General features: G+C 41.3%; 1 protein-coding gene across 36 annotated transcripts in view; it reads right to left on the bottom strand.

The window, feature by feature from the left end:
• The window catches only part of LOC110495966 (muscleblind-like protein 2a), a 99,661-nt gene that overhangs the window by 63,112 nt on the left and 14,577 nt on the right, over positions 1 to 21,972 (bottom strand). For all 36 annotated transcript variants that reach the window (XM_090208306.1, XM_090208305.1, XM_090208308.1 and 33 more), the window contains exon 2: positions 18,364 to 19,250. In XM_090208306.1, coding sequence (XP_090064432.1) covers positions 18,364 to 18,537 — 174 coding nt within the window. In that variant the 5' untranslated portion in view covers positions 18,538 to 19,250. The remainder of the gene's footprint in view (positions 1 to 18,363; positions 19,251 to 21,972) is intronic.

Genomic DNA, 21,972 nt, shown 5'->3' with positions numbered 1-21,972 from the left:
GCCCCGAACATAATGATTTGTATTCAGGACTAAATTAAATTATTTGCAGTTTTACTTTAGTGCCTTATTGCAAACAGGATGCATGTTTTGGAATATTTGTATTCTGTACAGGCGTCATTCTTTTCACCCTCTCATTTAGTTTAGTATTGTGGAGTAACTACAATGTTGTTGATCCTCTTTTCTCCTATCACATCCATTAAACTCTGTTTTAAAGTCACCATTGGCCTCATGATGAAATCCCTGTGCGGGTTCCTTCCTCTCCGGCAATGGACGCCTGTATCTTTTGTGACTGGGTGTATTGATACGCCATTAAAGTGTCATTAATAACTTCCCCATGCTCAAAGGGATATTCAATGTCTGCTTTTTTATTTTTTTACCCATCTAGTAATAGGTGCCGGTTGTGAGGCATTGGAAAAACCCCCAGGTCTCTGTGGTTGAATCTGTGCTTGAAATGCCCTTTTCAACTGGGGGATCTTACAGATAATTGTATGTGTGGGGTACAGAGAGGAGAATGTTTAAAAAATATTTTTTTAACGACTATTATTGCACAGAGTGTGAGTCCATGCAACTTATTACGTGACTTGTTAAGCAAATGTTTACCCCTGAACTCATTTAAGCTTGCCATAACAAGGAGTTGAATACTTATTGACACTTCAGCTTTCATTTTTTATTAATTTGTAAAACACTCTAAAAACATAATTCCACTTTGACATTATGGGTTATTGTGTGTAGGCCAGTGACAGAAAATCTAAATGCAATCCATTTTAAATTCAGGCTGTAAAATAACATTTGGAAAAAAGTCTTTGGGTGCGAATATTTTCTGAAAGCACTGTACATCTCGGTGGAGTTGGGTTACGACGACTGAGCAAAATGTACTTCCGACAACATCGAGTCCCTGTCAGTCAATACGAGGAAACAGTCAGTGGTTATATTTGACTAAAGTTTTACTTAAAGTATATATTTCAGCAAACAATGAAATGCACGCAGCAACAGAGGACAAAAGGTACACACTAAGGGTTTAAGAATGACATTTTTACACGTATTGACCGACAGCAATTCGATGTAATCGGAGGTTCAGTCCGCCCACAGTCGTCTCCGCTCAACTCCATTGTAGAGTTAAGGAAAAACTTGGCTACTTCCCAAATGGTCAAAAGTAATGCACAAAATAGAGAATAGGGTGTCAATAGGGATGCAGCCCTAGTCTCTTCTGGTAAACCTCAAAGACCTCATAGCAGCTCTTATATCACATGGGCTTTCAGTTGATAGCTTGTCTGCTAAAGATGAGTCATACTGGTCTGTCATACTGGTCCACTAAGTCTACATTTGTACACTAAGTCACTCAAGGACTCTCTTGGGATATAGGCCTGTTGTATAAAGCCATGATTGAACATAGTGTTTTGTCTGGATCGAAAAGAGGCTTAGGTGGTGGCGTGGCAGGGGGTGTGGCAATGGGCACGGCCGACTTGTCAATGTGGCTGAATTGTGAAGAAAATTCAAAAAAGAAATTGACATGCAGCTGAGAGAACATGTTGCAGTTTTAAAGTTAATTCCCTGCAATTCTATGCATTTTGCCATGGCTAACACTGTTATTTTGCTCAAACATAATAAATCCATGCTGCTAAATTCATTGTTTTTGAAAGGACAGAACACATATTTTCATTTTTTGGGGGTAAGGGGCTCACCATTAGAGCTAGTTAAGCAGGAAAATTATGCTTTTGCAGCCTGAATAGAGGATACTTTATGCATGAGTAGGGCTACGGGACACAAGTGTATTACATCAAACCTAGACGAGAGTGCAGATCTAGCGGTCACTATTGGCTGCCTAGGCTAGCTCCATACCCAATGGCACCCTATTCTGCATGGCACTAAAGCTTACCAGTCAAATTAATTGGTCGTGGTTGTGCCTCAGATTTTATTTTTTAAGGCCAATTAAAATAAGGCCCGTGGCTCATTAAAGGGACTCAATCCTCTCTGAAGACAGCTGTGGCTACCTGTCTCCTAGCTGCTCCCAGACTGGTTACATTCTGTATCACCAGATCCCAAGGCTCACAAAACACAACGAGGAAAACAAAGTACCTAGGTGGAGTGTAGGTCATTGAACAAATAAGAGAAATGTAGTCCCCACCCAAAAAATGATGTTAATTTAGCTTAATTTTAAAGTTATGTAATAAAGAGCACATGTTCAACTTCATAACAAATACTTCTTCCCAGAGGTTAATAAATACATAAAAATACTATAAAAGTGACTACAAAAAAGGCACAGGGTTGACAATTTCATCTTAAAAATCAGCCATTAATCCCCTTGTGACAGAGGGGATGGAAGCTTGTTGTGTACAACATCAAGGGGAAACTGAATGCAAGCTTAAAGATGCACTCTCAAACTTTTGTATAATTTCAGCCAGTAGTTTTGAAAGTTGTGCTAATGAGCCAAGTGGTCCCCGTTTTTGTGTACTAAAAAAAATATAAATCAAAAGTTTATTGGTCGCGTACACAGATTCGCAGATGATCTCGCAGGTGCAACGAAAAGCTTGTTTCTGTCCCGAAGCCTGCGTTGTCTCAGCTGTGTGCTTAGGGCTGTTGTCCTGTTGAAAGGTGAACCTTCGCCACAGTCTGAGGTCCAGAGCGTTGTGGAGCAGGTTTTCATCAAAGATCTCTCTGTACTTTGCTCAGTTCATCTTTCCCTCGATCCTCACTAGTCTCCCAGGCCCTGGCGCCAAAAAAAAAAAAAAAAAACATACCCACAGCATGGATGCTGCCACCACCGCCTTCACCGTAGGGATGGTGCCAGGTTTCCTCCAGATGTGACACTTGGCATTCAGGCCAAAGAGTTCAATCTTGATTTCATCAGACCAGTGCCTTTTACTGAAGAGTAACTTCCGCCTGGTCACTACCATAAAGGCCTGATTGGTGAAGTGCTGCAGAGATGGTTGTCCTTCTAGAAGGTTCTCCCATCTCCACAGAGGAACTCTAGAACTCTATCAAAGTGACTATTGGGTTCTTGGTCACCTCCATGACCAAGGTCCTTCTCCCCTGATTGCTCAGTTTGGCCGGGCGGCCAGCTCTAGGAAGAGTCTTGGCGGTTCCAAACTTCTTCCATTTAAGAATGGAGGCCACTGTGTTCTTGGGGACCTTCAATGATGCAGAAATGTTTTGGTACCCTTCCCCAGATCTGTACCTTGGCACAATCCTGTCTCGGAGCTCTATGGACAATTCCTTTAACCTCATGGCTTGCTTTTTGCTCTGACATGCACTGTCAACTGTGGGACCTTATATAGACCGGTGTGTGCCATTCCAAATCATGTCCAATGAATTTAATTTACCACAGGTGGACTCCAATCAAGTTGTAGAAACATCAAGGATGCATCTGAGCTCAAAAGAGTCTCATAGCAAAGGGTCTGAATACTTAGGTAAATAAGGTATTTCAGTTATTATGGGGTGTCGTGCGTAGATTGATGAGAAGAATATAATTATATACATTTTAGAATAACGCAATCCACTCATGGAATGACAAGTTTTCTATTTTTGACATAGGGGAGAAAAAAAAGTGTGTTAACGAAAGTATGCTACTGTTGCTTAATTAATCCCCACTCCACCTCCAGCAAAATTCACTGAAATATATATATATATATATATATACATATATATATACATATATATATATATATGTATATATATACATACATACATACATACATACATACATACATACATATACATACACACACACACACACACCTCAAAAGAATAAAGGGAACACTAAAATAACACATCCTAGATCTGAATGAATGAAATATTCTTATTAAATACTTTTTTCTTTACATAGTTGAATGTGCTGACAACAAAATCACACCAGTGGCGAATTTGCCAATCTTGGTGTTCTCTGGCAAATGGCAAACGTCCTGCACGGTGTTGGGCTGTAAGCACAACCCCCACCTGTGGACGTCGGGCCCTCATACCACCCTCATGGAGTCTGTTTCTGACCGTTTGAGCAGACACATGCACATTTGTGGCCTGCTGGAGGTCATTTTGCAGGGCTCTGGCAGTGCTCCTCCTTGCACAAAGGCGGAGGTAGCGGTCCTGCTGCTGGGTTGTTGCCCTCCTACGGCCTCCTCCACGTCTCCTGATGTACTGGCCTGTCTCCTGGTAGCGCCTCCATGCTCTGGACACTACGCTGACAGACACAGCAAACCTTCTTGCCACAGCTCGCATTGATGTGCCTCATGCTACCACTAGAGTGAAAGCACCGCCAGCATTCAAAAGTGACCAAAACATCAGCCAGGAAGCATAGGAACTGAGAAGTGGTCTGTGGTCACCACCTGCACAACCACTCCTTTATTGGGGGTGTCTTGCTAATTGCCTATAATTTCCACCTGTTGTCTATTCCATTTGCACAACAGCATGTGAAATTTATTGTCAATCAGTGTTGCTTCCTAAGTGGACAGTTTGATTTCACAGAAGTGTGATTGACTTGGAGTTACATTGTGTTGTTTAAGTGTTCCCTTTATTTTTTTGAGCAGTGTGTAATATATATATATATATATATATATATATATATATATATATATATATATATATATATATATATATATATTTTTTATCTAGTGGTTTATTTGTCTAGGATGTGATTCTGTTGTAAACTGATGAGGGATGACAGAGTATCAGAAAAAACAAGGTGCCTTGTAAGGGTAACTCGATTATGCTCAAACCAGTTGAAGAGAAAAACTGCTACCCAACAAAAGTGAATGACCAAAATCTAGGGCCGGTACAATTCCAGTATCGCAATATTTTTTCCATGGCAAAAATGAAAACGAAGCAGACAACTATTTGTCCTATAAAAACCTGCTGTATGTAAAATATTGTGTGCTATAGTGTCATGTCTACTCCCGCTCCTCCCCTCCGGCGTTCAACATCGCCGGAATACTAACCAACAGCCCTAGGATCCATCATTACGCACAACTGGCATCAATCATTACGCACAACTGGCATCAATCATTACGTGCACCTGCATGTCCTTATGATAGTCACCTGGACTCCATTACCTTCCTGATTACCTCTCCTATATTGGTCAGTCCCTTTAGTTCTCTCCTTAGTCAGTATTGTTCCAGTGTTTATGAGTAGACGCCACTGTTATGTTGTCTCTTTTCATGTTTTATTAAACATTTCACCTGCACCTGCTTCTCAGCGTCTCCATACATATAGCTTGAAAAACAAATGTGACTCTGGATGACAGCATAAATTACAACATTAGGGCTGTTTCCCAAAATAAGTTAAACATGCTTGGGTTTTGTTTCCTTGCCACGATACTAATGACTACTGCAATACTTGTATCATCCCAGCCCTAACAAAATCATGTATAAATAAAATATATATTTTTTTTTTATATAAAAAGGAAAAGGCACAATTAAAATGTGCATTAGGCTCATTTCAGATCAATAAGTAATGACGATGGCTGCGTCCCAAATGGCACCCTATTACCTATATAGTGCATTATTTTAGATCAGAACCCAATGAGCCCTGGTCAAAAGTAGTTTACTACATAGGGAATAGGGTGCCACGTAGGAAGCAGACAACGGCATAAAGGCCAAGCGTGTAGCGAGCTTCCGGTCTGCCTGCCTTGCACTCACTGGATCTCCCCTTGGTCTGCTGCAGTGCCTGTTTACCACATCCCACAGTGGATGGATGGTGCAATTAACAAGTGTGAGGGATACTGTAGAAGAATAACATTCCGCAGAAGAAATTCTTCAAGGAAAAAAGCATTTCTCAGAGAGCATCTTGTTTTATCAAAAGAAGAGAAAGAGAATGATTTAGAGCCTGTGTGGGATAACTAGGTGAAGCCTCTGTCCTACAGATAGATTTTTTTCTGCTCTGTCTCCCATTATTGGCTTGGTAGTAATACTGTGTCACTAACACCCTATGCTGAATCTTTGTATTAGATCATGAAGGGGAAGAAATCAATACAAAATGACTAAGCTTTAGTTCCCAATAACAGACTAAAGCAGCCAATGCTTCAAACTGCCTAGACCAATTTTGCAGAGGTCAGAGCGGGGGGCTGTGCTATATCAGTGGTCTGACCTATTCTCACAGCGTAATTTGTGTCTAGGAAGTCCATTCCAGGACTGTGGTTTCCAGCCCACAGAGACTGTCACTAGTCCCGCACTGCGCTATACTGCACTGTGGAGCTGAGCAGGCCATAGCAGGCAGGCAGGCAGGCAGGCGGGCGCACACACACATACACGTCAGAACAGTGGCCCATTTAAGAGGGAAACACTGGGCTCATCAGCTGCAGCAACCATCTGCGCCAACTTAACCTTCGCCTCGTCCCATTAACTGTCTGTCTCGGGTCACAAGACAGTAGCAGGGAAGAGTGACGTCAAAGGGACCAAATTAAGTCTGGCGTGATTGAGTGTGGAGGGGGTGTCGAGAGGCCTCTGTTAAGAGAAGATGCTGTCTGCGGGGGATCATCAAAGCCTGGCCTCCTCCCCACCGGTAGCGCTAGCCCTACCGTTAAAGCGCAGGTCAGCAGCCAGCACTTCTTTGTTGTTGTGAATGACCCTGGGGGGGAAATCACTAGCTTTACTATGCTTTGCTGCCTGGCATACATTCCCCCATCCATGCGTGTTTGCTCAGGCGAGGGTGTGGCCCAGTTTAGGGGATTACCCTGAGGAATGCATGTCCTCCCACCATCCCCTAGAAAAAATTTTGCAAGCTTATATATATATATATATATATATACACACACACACACGTGAGAAGTCAAGACGAAGACGAAGTGAAGCATTCCTTCCTCGTACGCAAACGTAGCAAATAGGCGAGGTATGATTTTGATCAAAATTAAAAAACAAGATTTGAAAAGTGTGCCAAGTTAAATCCATGCTCCACTGCCCAGATCCTGTACTGAAGCATGAGGGAGTGGCTGCTGCACAGAGCTCAAAGATGTCAGGGGACGTTTTTGGTTGAATCCGAGTCAAGATCTTTGACAATTGGTTTAAATCTTGCACCAGGCTTCCTGCCTGACTGCACATGCTAAGATGTTCTTACAGGGGAGAAAAAACACACGGTGGGGCTATGTCAGTGACCCAAATGGCACCCTATTCCCAATATAGTGCACTATGTAGTAGAGGTCGATCGATTATGATTTTTCAACGCCGATACCGATTATTGGAGGACCAAAAAAGCCGATGCCGATTTAAAATCAGGCCGATTTATATTTTTAACATTTTTTTTTTTTTTTTTTTTTTGTAATAATGACAATTGCAACAATTCTGAATTAACACTTATTTTAACTTAATATAATACATCAATAAAATCAATTTAGCCTCAAGTAGATAATGAAACATGTTCAGTTTGGTTTAAATAACGCAAAAACAAAGTGTTGGAGAAGAAAGTAAAAGTGCAATATGTGCTATGTAAGAAAGCTAACGTTTCAGTTCCTTGCTCAGAACATGAGAACATATGAAAGCTGGTGGTTCCTTTTAACATGAGTCTTCAATATTCCCAGGTAAGAAGTTTTAGGTTGTAGTTATTATAGGACTATTTCCCTCTATACCATTTGTATTTCATGAACCTTTTGACTATTGGATGTTCTTATAGGCACTTTAGTATTGCCAGTGTAACAGTATAGCTTCCGTCCCTCTCCTCGCTCCTCCCTGGGATTGAACCAGCAACACAACGACAACAGCCACCACATTGAAGCAGCGTTACCCATGCAGAGCAAGGGGAACAACCACCCCAAGGCTCAGATCGAGTGAAGTTTGAAATGCAATTAGCGCGCGCTAACTAGCCAGCCATTTCACAGCCAGATACTTAGATACTTGTATGCTCAGTCAGATTATATGCAACACAGGACACGCTAGATAATATCTAGTAATATCATCAACCATGTGTAGTTAACTAGTGATTATGATTGATTGTTTTTTATAAGATAAGTTTAACGCTAGCTAGCAACTTACCTTGGCTTACTGCATTTGCGTAACAGGCAGTCTCCTTGTGGAGTGCAACGAGAGAGAGGCAGGTCGTTATTGCGTTGGACTAGTTAACTGTAAGGTTGCAAGATTGGATCCCCTGAGCTGACAAGGTGAAAATCGGTCTTTCTTCCCCTGAACGAGGCAGTTAACCCACCGTTCCTAGGCCGTCATTGAAAATAAGAATGTGTTCTTAACTGACTTGCCTAGTTATATAAAGATTAAATAAAAGGTGTAAAAAGATATATAATAATAATAATAATAATAATAATAGGAAAATCGGCACCCAAAAATACCGATTTCCGATTGTTATGAAAACTTGAAATCGGCACTAATTAACAGGCCCGTCTGAAGTTTGCTAGAGAGCATTTGGATGATCCAGAAGAAGATTGGGAGAATGTCATATGGTCAGTTGAAACCAAAATAGAACTTTTTGGTAAAAACTCAACTCGTCGTGTTTGGAGGACAAAGAATGCTGAGTTGCATCCAAATAACACCATACCTACTCTGAAGCATGGGGTGGAAACATCATGCTTTGGGGCTGTTTTTCTGCGAAGGGACAAGGACGACTGATCCGTGTAAAGGAAAGAAAGAATGGGGCCATGTATCGTGAGATTTTGAGTGAAAACCTACTTCCATCAGCAAGGGCATTGAAGATGAAACGTGGCTGGGTCTTTCAGCATGACAATGATCCCAAACACACCGCCCGGGCAACGAAGGAGTGGCTTCGTAAGAAGCATTTCAAGGTCCTGGAGTGGCCTAGCCAGTCTCCAGATCTCAACCCCATAGAAAATCTTTGGAGGGAGTTGAAAGTCCGTGTTGCCAGGCAACAGCCCCAAAACATCAATGCTCTAGAGGAGATCTGCATGGAGGAATGGGCCAAAATACCAGCAACAGTATGTGAAAACCTTGTGAAGACTTACAGAAAACGTTTGACCTCTGTCATTGCCAACAAAGGGTATATAACAAAGTATTGAGAAACTTTTGTTATAGACCAATTACTTATTTTCCACCATAATTTCCTACAAAAAATCCTACAATGTGATTTTCTGGATTTTTAAAAATAATTTTGTCTGTCATAGTTGAAGTGTACCTATGATGAAAATTACAGGCCTCTCATCTTTTTAAGTGGGAGAACTTGCACAATTGGTGGCTGACTAAATACCTTTTTGCCCCACTGTACATATGTTCAATCTAACCCTGGAATGTAATGAAATTCCAAAGATCCTAAAATCATCATTTGTTCTACCACTTTTAAAAGGGGGAGATCCAATTTTTAAAAATAATTATAGACCAATATCAAAGCTGTCACCCCTGGTGAAAATACTTGAAACCCTTGTGAGTGAACAGCTAAAATAGCTTTTATTTAGTAAATCTATTTTATCAATGTACCAATCGGGCTTCAGGAAGAAGCATAGCACAATTACAGCAGCCATGAAGGTTTTAAATGATATCACTGAAACCATTGACAAAAAACAGCACTGTGTCTCATTTTATATTGATCTCGGTAAGGCATTTGATCATGCTATACTAAGGCAGAGATTGTCGAGTGAAGGTCTTCCAGAGCATGCAGTTGCACGGCTTGCTAACTATCTGTCTGATCGAACTCAATTTGCACTCAATTTGATGTGCTTATGTCTGTTAAATTGTCTGTCTTTAATGGTGCGCCTCAAGGCTCTGTACTTTCATTCACTATTAATATAAATGATTTAGACAAAAATGTCCAAAATGCGCAACTTCATTTTCATGCTAATGATACTGTTATTTACTGTTGTGCCTCGTCTCTTACAAAAGCTATCCAGAACTTGTAAACTGCTTTTTATACTGTTCAACATACCTTGTGTCAATTGAAGCTTATCCTCAATACTGACAAAACTAAACTAATGGTCTTTTCTAAAGCAAGACATAGACCTCTGAACCTTTCACCTATTACTTACTACCTGTCAGGGCAAGGAGATTGAGGATGTAACCTCAAATATCTTGGAATTTTAATTGATGACGGCCTCTCTTTTAAATTGCATATTCAACAACTTACAAAACAATTTAAGCTGAAATTGGGATTTTATTTTAGGAATAAGGCTGTTTTTTCTTTTGAAGCCAGAAGGAGGCTAGTATCAGCTACATTTATGCCCTTACTAGACTATGGGGATATTTTATATATGAATGCTTCCGCTCAGTGTTTGAGATCAATTGACACCTTTTACCATGGCACTTTGAGATTTATTTTAAACTGCAAAACCCTTATGCACCACTGCACTTTGTATACCAGGGTTGGCTGGCTGATAGAGACATACCCCAAGCGACTTACAGCTGTAATCGCAGCAAAAGGTGGCGCTACAAAGTATTAACTTAAGTGGGCTGAATAATTTTGCACGCCCAATTTTTGATTTGTTAAAAAAGTTTGAAATATCCAATAAATGTCGTTCCACTTCATGATTGTGTCCCACTTGTTGTTGATTCTTCACAAAAAAATACAGTTTTATATCTTTATGTTTGAAGCCTGAAATGTGGCAAAAGGTCGCAAAGTTCAAGGGGGCCGAATACTTTCGCAAGGCACTGTATGTATGATGGCGAGTGGTGGGGTCGATAAACCAGGAGGATTCTATCAATGTTTGAATATCCAGTTTAATCTACTGGGGAGCCAAAATGTCCCCAAAGGCGATGGACAAAAATAGTGTAGTGCCACTGCTCAACGAGAATGGCCTACGCAGCTGCCGACACAGTTACACTGAAATCACCCCAGTATTCCTACCACCGGAGAAAGACGGAAACATAAAAATAAAAAAACACAAGCAGAGGATTCTGACCGGGACAAAGAAGTTATGAGTGATAGGTATGTTTATAGCCGTGGAATGCGGCCATTCTTGGTGGTTGAGAAGAATAGGGAATTTCAGCACCACGTAAAAGTGCTCAAGCCACCTTATGAACGTCGCCCTCTCGCACCCATTTCAGCCTACTCACCTCTATAAGGAAGCTTAAGTCGAAGTTGTAAATGAATTGGCCAATGCACCCTGTATTGCACTTACTACAGGTTTATGGACCTCCAGGGCTTAACAGGGCAGACGCCTCCTTTATGAGTAACAAGAGCGCATATTGTAGCATAGGCCTATATAATGTCTGAGTGATGTTTACATATTGATTTCACACAGATATTGCACTTTATAATACTGTTGTTGATGACTAATTGTGCGTTTTCATTTAAGAAAATCTAAAGTGTTGGTATTCCTGATGGTGCTCCCATCAGGCATGATATGACTCATGATCATATATGGAAATCAGGAATACCAACACTTTGGATTTTCTTAAATAAACAAAAACTACAGTAACGGTTGGCATTAAATGTTCACGCTGTACCGAAACCAAATCATGACCACAAAACCAAAACTGCAATATGTACCGAAAAGGTGGGTTTGGTAAACTGTTATACCCCTAGACTTGTCAGTAACAGGCGGCACTCAACAACAGGCTATTCACTCACAGCCACCATGACACAATCACATGACTCCGGCATTTGTGTTTTCATAAATAGCTTCTGTCCTTCAGTGCTGTCCCCCAATCCCTCCTCCTTCACGGTCATCGTTCCCTTGGACAGTAGTCTGACTGTTGCCAGGTTAGTTCAAAGAAAAACCTGTAGCCTATGCCACAAAGCGTGAGAGGAGTAAGTGAGCAAACTTAGGCCAATTCTGAAATCAAAACCGGATAACCGTTGTCACGAAGGTGGCTCACCTTTTAGCCAGGTAAATTGCTATGGCAACACATCATTCAGCTCTAACCTGCTCTGGGGGAAGGCTCACTCCAATTAATCCTGAATGTGTCTTAGCTCAAACCAAACCTAGTTTATAAACCCAGATTATTTTAAGGGACAGTTTTGCCTACAGTAATGATAACATATTGTGCTTTACACACACAAAGTGTGTATGCGACACACAACTTCTGTCCATCAGGAGAGAAAAGTAACTGAAACGACGAACGCAATCCACAAGACCGTATGAAATGTTGAGAGCAGCAAGACAAAGTCACAAAGTCACAACGGCACGGTGAACATAAACGATGCCTGTGACAGAATTTCTCTTGCACTTCTTATAAATGCAAAGCACACAGAGGTGGGAGAATGCAAAGCCTGTTGTTCAAACCTGCCTCTGCAGGTCAATCCTGCCAGCGTTTATCTGGGCTCTGCTGCCAGTGGCCTGACTGGCATCTGTCTCACTGCCCTGCCCCCGCCCCGTGGAACCTCTTGGTCGGGTGACTGTCATGCCTCTGGGGGTTTTACGAGAAGGCTGAAAGGCCTGGCTGTTCTGTTCTCGTCTCGCCTTATGCCTCTATGCAGCAGAGTATCTCTACCTCACCTCTCTGAGGTTACGCCTTTGAATGGATCCCTTCAGATCTCCCCGTGTCACGCCTCGCACTACAGACAGGCTAGATAACCTTGGTCACAGATGGGGTGGCGGAGGAGGATCTAGGCAGGCAGACATAATAGTAGACAGCTCGGACTCTGACATTGGCCTGGTGGTGATGTCTCAACTGGCTCCCGAGGCACATGAGGATATGCCTCGGAGGGACAGGTCAGCAGAACAGGGCTCCCCCAGATAACAACCAGAATAACACTGAGTTTACAAAGAGGGTTAGGAGGACACACCGTTTCAACACAGCCTTGCAGTTAGTTCCTTCATATTTGACTCTGTTGCATCTCAGTATCTGTTTTACACTTCATATGAACAATAACATCGCATTTAAATGTCAGTGACGAATCAGACATTTCAATGCAGTTTGCGTCTCGACAGAACGTAGGCTAACACCCGGAGAACGGACATCAGGTCCTTACGCGGCACGATTACAAATCGATCCCAATTGGAGTCAGCTGTAAACCCATTAAGCTGTTGCAGGGTTTGAACGGAGCCGGGCAGCTGTAATAGACCGCCAGTCAATTGGCCGATTGCTCTGCAATAACTCACAGGGATTTACAAATAACAAGGGGGTTGCCAAGAAAACAGCTGATGTCCCCATAAATACAATGCCTTTTTCAACAGCGTGTTGCCTCTAAATGACATAGAGCTGCCAATACTCATGTAGTTATAGAGTGGTTATTGGGTTTGATTCTGAACTGAAGCAGGCAGAAATCCACACATGCCAAGGTGGTGGTGATCATTACAGATGATGACATTCACAATTTGCAAATGAAAAGTATAGTATATTGGCCCTAAATCTTGCTGGACAGAGAGTTTGTATCATGTAGAATGCACATTGACCTTAACCCACATTCTTAAGGGGTCAGCGACAGCGGGAACAGCCCCAGAATAATAACAAACCAACAGTGAGTTCCCAGTATTGGTATCATGTAAAAAGCGCATCTCACACTTCTGCCTTTGACCCAAAGCATGACCTTGAAGATTGTGTTATAAACACAGCATAACCTTCTGGTTGGTGTCCCTTTAAAATTGCTGCAAAAGCTCACACTTTCATCTAAAAAGCTAAGGCATTGTGACGTATGACTATTGTTCGGCAAGATACCTGCTCCAGTTTCTCTGGTCATTCATCATTGTCACTGGGTAGGTTTCCAAGGTTTATTGCAGCTACTGCTGCCGCTGTCTTAAAAACAAGGGAGCCTGCACTCCCCCACCCCCACTGCAGTAGTTCGCTGTGTAATGTTATGTAAGGGGACCTGCTTTTAATATGAGGTTATTGTCAGGTTCTTTCATCTTGAACTTTCTCAGGGATTTATTTGTACTTGATTTTCTTATTGATTCCTTGTTGAATTATTGGATTACGAGGCACCATGATTGCAGTATCGGCCTAGGTCTTTTCAATGTCTAAAACAAAATGTTACCCTAACTCATATTCGAAACCAAACCATAACCCTTTCGTAACAGTCGCAAGAATGTGCTGATCAACAGATAGTGTGTTTATCGTATCTGTTGATCATCTATATGGGACTATCCAAATAAAGTGACCATGCAGCATACTCTTGTAGTTTTATGCTATTGCTATTACAACAAATGCTTGCATAAGCTAAATAAAAACCATTCGCCTTATTCAAGATGTTTTGTGTAACAGCTGACAAAAGTCTAGAAATAGAACCATCGGACACCTCTACACCGATCAGATGTTAGACACTAGTATAAAGGATGGACGTGGAATGGTAACAGAGCTAAACATATAACCCACAACTGGTGGCAGTGATCACAACAGAAGACCTCTGACATTTTGCGCTATAGGTCAAGCTCGTCTGACTCTGGCATTGCGTGGAGAACTGACACACTAATTTGAGCACCCCCCCTAGCATTGGAACAGCAACATTTTAAAATCAGGTGTACTTACATGATACTGTGGTATGAATGATTTATAGCACGTTGTTTACCCATTACCTGCTCCAGAATGATTCCCCTCATATTACAAAGTTGTTATGTAATAGGCCAAGCTAATTTGCTTCGATTGAATATATAAAGATACCTTAACTTCTTTGGGACTGGGGGGCAGTATTGAGTAGCTTGGATGAATAAGGTGCCCAGAGTAAACTGCCTGCTACTCAGGCCCAGTTGCTAATATATGCATACTATTAGTAGATTTGGATAGAAAACACTGAAGTTTCTAAAACTGTTTGAATGATGTCTGTGAGTATAACAGAACTTATATGGCAGGCAAAAACCTGAGAAAAAAATCCAACCAGGAAGTGGGAAATCGTAGGTTTGTAGTTTTTCAACTAATTGCCTATCGAATACACAGTGTCTATGGGGTCATATTGCACTTCCTAAGGCTTCCACTAGATGTCAACAGTCTTTAGAACCTTGTTTGAGGCTTCTGCTGTGAAGTGGGGACGAATGAGAGGGGATTGAGTCAGGGCTCTGGCAGAGTGCCATGAGCTGACCACGCGCGTTCACGTGAGAGTTCGCTTGCGTTCCATTGCAATTCTGCAGACAAAGGAATTCTCCGGTTGGAACATTATTGAAGATTTATGATAAAAACATCCTAAAGATTGATTCTATACTTCATATGACATGTTTCTACGAACTGTAATATAACTTAGTCTGAACTTTCGCTTGGACTTGCGCGTTGTGAGTTTGGATTATGTACTAAATGCGAACAAAAAGGAGGTATTTGGACATAAATTATGGAATTTATCGAACAAATCAAACATTTATTGTGGAACTGGGATTCCTGGGAGTGCATTCTGATGAAGATAATCAAAGGTAAGTGAATATTTATAATGCTATTTCTGACTTCTTTTGACTGTACAACATGGCGGATATCTGTTTGTCTGTTTTGTTGTCTGAGTGCTGTACTCAGATTATTACATGGTGTGCTTTTTCGGTAAAGCTTTTTTGAAATCTGACACAGCGGTTGCATTAAGGAGAAGTTTATCTAAAGTTCCATGTATAACACTTGTATCTTTTAGCAATGTTTATTATGCGTATTTCTGTAAATTGATGTGGCTCTCTTCAAAATCACCAGATGTTTTGGAACTACTGAACATAACACGCCAATGTAAACTCAGATATTTGGATATAAATATGAACTTTATCTAACAAAACATACAGTGGGGCAAAAAAGTATTTAGTCAGCCACCAATTGTGCAAGTTCTCCCACTTAAAAAAAGATGAGAGAGGCCTGTAATTCTCATCATAGGTGCACTTCAACTATGACAGACAAAATGAGAAGAAAAAAAATCCAGAAAATCACATTGTAGGATTTTTAATGAATTTATTTACAAATTATGGTTGAAAATAAGTATGTGGTCACCTACAAACAAGCAAGATTTCTGGCTCTCACAGACCTGCAACTTCTTCTTTAAGAGGCTCCTCTGTCCTCCACTCGTTACCTGTATCAATGGCACCTGTTTGAACTTATCAGTATAAAAGACACCTGTCCACAACCTCAAACAGTCACACTCCAAACTCCACTATGGCCAAGACCAAAGAGCTGTCAAAGGACACCAGAAACAAAATTGTAGACCTGCACCAGGCTGGGAAGACTGAATCTGCAATAGGTAAGCAGCTTGGTTTGAAGAAATCAACTGTGGGAGCAGTTATTAGGAAATGGAAGACATACAAGACCACTGATATTCTCCCTCGATCTGGGGATCCACGCAAGATCTCACCCCGTGGGGTCAAAATGATCACAAGAACGGTGAGCAAAAATCCCAGAACCACACGAGGGGACCTAGTGAATGACCTGCAGAGAGCTGGGACCAAAGTAACAAAGCCTACCATCAGTAACACACTACGCCGCCAGGGACTTAAATCCTGCAGTGCCAGATGTGTCCCCCTGCTTAAGCCAGTACATGTCCAGGCCCGTCTGAAGTTTGCTAGAGATCATTTGGATGATCCAGAAGAAGATTGGGAGAATGTCATATGGTCAGATGAAACCAAAATATAACTTTTTGGTAAAAACTCAACTCGTCGTGTTTGGAGGGCAAAGAATGATGAGTTGCATCCAAAGAACACCATACCTACTCTGAAGCATGGGGGTGGAAACATCATGCTTTGGGGCTGTTTTTCTGCTAAGGGACCAGGACGACTGATCTGTGTAAAGGAAAGAATGAATGGGGCCATGTATCGTGAGATTTTAAGTGAAAACCTCCTTCCATCAGCAAGGGTATTGAAGATGAAACGTGGCTGGGTCTTTCAGCATGACAATGTTCCCAAACACATCGCCCGGGCAATGAAGGAGTGGCTTCGTAAGAAGCATTTCAAGGTCCTGGAGTGGCCTAGCCAGTCTCCAGATCTCAACCCCATTGAAAATCTTTGGAGGGAGTTGAAAGTCTGTGTTGCCCAGCAACAGCCCCAAAACATCACTGCTCTAGAGGAGATCTGCATAGAGGAATGGCCCAAAATACCAGCAACAGTGTGTGAAGACTTACAGAAAACATTTGACCTCTGTCATTGCCAACAAAGGGTATATAACAAAGTATTGAGATAAACTTTTGGTATTGACCAAATACTTATGTTTTTTTTCTTCTCATTTTGTCTGTCATAGTTGAAGTGTACCTATGATGAAAATTACAGGCCTCTCATCTTTTTAAGTGGGAGAATTTGCACAATTGGTGGCTGACTAAATACTTTTTTGCCCCACTGTACATGTATTGTGTAACATGAGTGTTGTCTGATGAAGATCATAAAAAGTTAGTGATTCATTTTCTCTCTATTTCTGCTTTTTGTGACTCCTCTATTTGGCTGGGAAAATGGCTGTGTGTTTTTCTGTGACTAGGTGCTTACCTAACAATCGTTTGGTGTGCTTTCGCCGTAAAGCCTATTTTAAATCAGACACTGTGGCTGGATTAACAAGAAGTTTCTTTAAAATGGTGTAAAATACTTGTATGCTTGAGGAATTTTAATTATGAGATTTCTGTTGTTTTGAATTTGGCGCCCTGCACTTTCACTGGCTGTTGTCGAGGTGGGACGCTACTGTCCCGAATATCCCAGAGAAGTTAACAGGCTGTTTTAAACTTACTATAATTAGGGAGTTGTTTAACAATGATTAGGCCTACAGCAAGACAGATCTATTAAAACCAGGGTAAAAGTGAAGCCATTATGAAATGGCACTCTGTAGTGCCCAATTTAAATTTACAGTAAATCTGTCCCAATTTAATGAGCAAAGGATTTGAAGAGCGATACCACAGAAGCCCTTAGAACAGGGGAGTCAAACTCAATCACTGTAAAAAAAAAGTTGTGGGTCAGACATAGCCTGTTTGTTTTTAGAAAAATATGTTCATTAAAAATGTACATAGGATGCTGGATAGAGCATTTTAACATTAAACAAAATAAATAATAATTGTCCAGCCTTTGCTGCTATGCTTGCAGAGGTGCATAATATGCTACAACCCTAATCAAAAAGTATTTCAAAATTGCAAATAACAAAAAAGTAGGTAAGTTGTTGTAACATTTAAACTTAAAATATGTTTATAATTTTTCGCACTGCATGGATCACAGGTAGTTGAAAGCAGCTGTATGTTGCTATAACAGGCCTATAGGTATACCCTTTGCAAGGTGTTTTGTTGCATGTTTAGTTTTTTGATTATTCATTGTCAAGCTTTAAAAAACTGAAGCCAGACTCCAACATTTTAGTAGCCTAGGACTGTGGCAAGTGTCCATGCACTTTTTCTCCACTGCGCACTTTGGGAGCGTATCAAACTGTTGACTCACCACACTCACATGTGAATCCTTTATCTAATAATGTCATATTGGTTGTCAAACAGTTGGGGATGCTGCAAATGTTTAGTGATGATAAAATACAGCACACTGGCTGGCTCATGGGTAGGTGTGTGTGTGGGTCTCTGGGAGGAGGAGTGTGTGGCAATGCACCGCTTTTGGCGCACAGAACGGGCCTGACAAAAATGTGTCATGGGCCAGATCCTGCCATGTGCTTTAGAATAAATACTTCCGCTTTATCTGTGCTCTGCATTCCTTACCTTTAGCGAGTCAAAGCAGGCAATCACCCTTCCGTTCTCCACCTGGCAGCTTTTGGGCGGGTGCGCAAATTTGCATTCCTCGTCACTCCGCGAACATGTCCCCCTCTGGAACTGTCGGCACACCTCCAGCGTCAGCCATTTTGTGTCTCGCATCGAAGCAATATTTAAAGCCATAGCAATGCCGGGGTGGGGTAAAGCTAGCCACTTGTTTAAGGAGAGGCTATACTCTAATGGCTCTTCAGTGTGCTAAAAAAACAACTAAAAGTGTAGCAAAAAAAATTGTGGGTCAGTGAAAGTCGTTTGCCCTTGCGGACTTCAGAGCAGCAGAGTTGGTGGACTTGCAACCTGGATGTGGGCGCAGCTTGGGAGATGGCGGCTATCAGAGAAGCTGTCAATCAAGAGACGTCGCTCGTCAATCAGTTAGTCCCAGGTGCAGGCCACTGACAGGTCAACGGGGGCATGCTCAGAGGCAGGGTGGACTGATGGACCGTCCGAATGTGGTGGTAGTGTGAAGAAGGGGGGAGGGGGTGGGGAAGATAACTGAAACTGGTGCTATTTCGAGGGTGATGGCACTGCTTGGGCGAGAATATAAATTTGTGCATACGGTGGGTTGGGTATTGACTAAACTTCTCCGAATGAGTCAGTCAGCACTCTGTTTTGGCAGAGAGTCCGGCCAGTTCCCCCAACCGCTGCAGTTAAATATTTCTGCTTGGGTTTCTGAGGCAGCGCAGCGACGGAGCCAGATAAAGATGAGTTGGTAGGGCAGGGGCTGAGGTTGAGCTATCTTCTGTCACAGCGAGGGAGGGAATGTTGCATGCTTGGTGGAGGTGACGTGCAGGCAGGCAGCTCAAGTAGGGATGTCTGACAAGGCACTTTCTGTCGACGATCTGTGTGAGAGAGAGAGGGGTTATTTTCAGAGGAGTAGTGCCTGAGGCATTAATGCAACAGTCTGTTTTTTTTATTTTAAGCTAAAACAGTTCATGAAATAAAGTGGAAAAGTATTGCTGGGGACAGCATTATTTCCCCAAATCAATTAGTGAACAATCAATTAGAAAACTCTAGAAAAATAAATAAAATGACAATAAATCCACTGTTCACAAGATAAAGCTGTGAATGTTCTTAAACAATACAGACCCATAGGCAAAAGTATTCAGAGATGTTTCTGCCTTTGTACTACTTGGGCAGGCCGCTAAAAATGTTTCTATTTCATACAATTTTTGGGATGGAAAAACGCTTTCAGTGGAAACTTAAATGACTAAAACCAGACATAAAAGTAAGCTATGTAGAAAATAATAGAACATTCAAAAAACAATTAATTTAGAAATATTATACATTGTTATTATGTGAAAGCAAAATAACAGCATCAGCCATGGCAAAATGCATAGAATTGCAGGAAACTAGCTTTAAAAATCATAAAAATATATATTTCAACTTGATGGAGAAATTTTTAGAACTGCAGAAAATTTGCTTAACAATTCCAACATTTCTATCTATACACCGCCAAGGGGAAAATGTAAAACAAAATGTCACGCAGACAGGCTGCCAATATAATTCTGATCCATTGTCAAGAATTCGGTCAAGCCCTCCAAATCGGAACAAGCTTAAGCTATAAGAACATTTTATTATGTCAATTTCATGGCCTATTCTGTCCCGTCCTAACTTTAACTAGTAGACTTTACCAGTAGTGGAAAAAATACCCAATTGTCATACTTGAGTAAAAGTAAAAGATACTTGAGTAATTTTCTACGAAGGTAAAAGTTTTAAAAAGTCAGCCAGAAAAATACTGCTTGAGTAAAAGTATTTGGTTTTAAATATACTTAAGTATCAAAAGTAAAAGTATACATACAGTGCCTTGCGAAAGTATTCGGCCCCCTTGAACTTTGCGACCTTTTGCCACATTTCAGGCTTCAAACATAAAGATATAAAACTGTATTTTTTTGTGAAGAATCAACAACAAGTGGGACACAATCATGAAGTGGAACGACATTTATTGGATATTTCAAACTTTTTTAACAAATCAAAAACTGAAAAATTGGCCGTGCAAAATTATTCAGCCCCTTTACTTTCAGTGCTGCAAACTCTCTCCAGAAGTTCAGTGAGGATCTCTGAATGATCCAATGTTGACCTAAATGACTAATGATGATAAATACAATCCACCTGTTGTGTAATCAAGTCTCCGTATAAATGCACCTGCACTGTGATAGTCTCAGAGGTCCGTTAAAAGCGCAGAGAGCATCATGAAGAACAAGGAACACACCAGGCAGGTCCGAGATACTGTTGTGAAGAAGTTTAAAGCCGGATTTGGATACAAAAAGATTTCCCAAGCATTAAACATCCCAAGGAGCACTGTGCAAGCGATAATATTGAAATGGAAGGAGTATCAGACCACTGCAAATCTACCAAGACCTGGCCATCCCTCTAAACTTTCAGCTCATACAAGGAGAAGACTGATCAGAGATGCAGCCAAGAGGCCCATGATCACTCTGGATGAACTGCAGAGAGCTACAGCTGAGGTGGGAGACTCTGTCCATAGGACAACAATCAGTCGTATATTGCACAAATCTGGCCTTTATGGAAGAGTGGCAAGAAAGCCATTTCTTAAAGATATCCATAAAAAGTGTTGTTTAAAGTTTGCCACAAGCCACCTGGGAGACACACCAAACACCGTTGGAAGAAGGTGCTCTGGTCAGATGAAACCAAAATTGAACTTTTTGGCAACAATGCAAAACGTTATGTTTGGCGTAAAAGCAACACAGCTGAACACACCATCCCCACTGTCAAACATGGTGGTGGCAGCATCATGGTTTGGGCCTGCTTTTCTTCAGCAGGGACAGGGAAGATGGTTAAAATTGATGGGAAGATGGATGGAGCCAAATACAAGACCATTCTGGAAGAAAACCTGATGGAGTCTGCAAAAGACCTGAGACTGGGACGGAGATTTGTCTTCCAACAAGACAATGATCCAAAACATAAAGCAAAATCTACAATGGAATGGTTCAAAAATAAACATATCCAGGTGTTAGAATGGCCAAGTCAAAGTCCAGACCTGAATCCAATCGAGAATCTGTGGAAAGAACTGAAAACTGCTGTTCACAAATGCTCTCCATCCAACCTCACTGAGCTCGAGCTGTTTTGCAAGGAGGAATGGGACAAAATTTCAGTCTCTCGATGTGCAAAACTGATAGAGACATACCCCAAGCGACTTACAGCTGTAATCGCAGCAAAAGGTGGCGCTACAAAGTATTAACTTAAGGGGGCTGAATAATTTTGCACGCCCAATTTTTCAGTTTTTGATTTGTTAAAAAAGTTTGAAATATCCAATAAATGTCGTTCCACTTCATGATTGTGTCCCACTTGTTGTTGATTCTTCACAAAAAATACAGTTTTATATCTTTATGTTTGAAGCCTGAAATGTGGCAAAAGGTTGCAAAGTTCAAGGGGGCCGAATACTTTCGCAAGGCACTGTAATTTCAAATTGCTTATAATAACAAAATCAGATGGCACAATGTATTTTCTTTTTTCTTTTTCTTTTTTACACTCCAACGCACAGACATTTACAAACGACGCATTTGTGTTTGTGAGTCCTTCAGATCAGAGGCAGTAGGGATG

Source organism: Oncorhynchus mykiss, chromosome 18 (assembly GCF_057628025.1).
Source record: "Oncorhynchus mykiss isolate SJ-2025 chromosome 18, ASM5762802v1, whole genome shotgun sequence".
NCBI classification, from domain to species: domain Eukaryota; kingdom Metazoa; phylum Chordata; class Actinopteri; order Salmoniformes; family Salmonidae; genus Oncorhynchus; species Oncorhynchus mykiss.
Note: the sequence above shows the minus strand (reverse complement) of the source record. Positions and strands in the feature narration are given on the sequence as shown.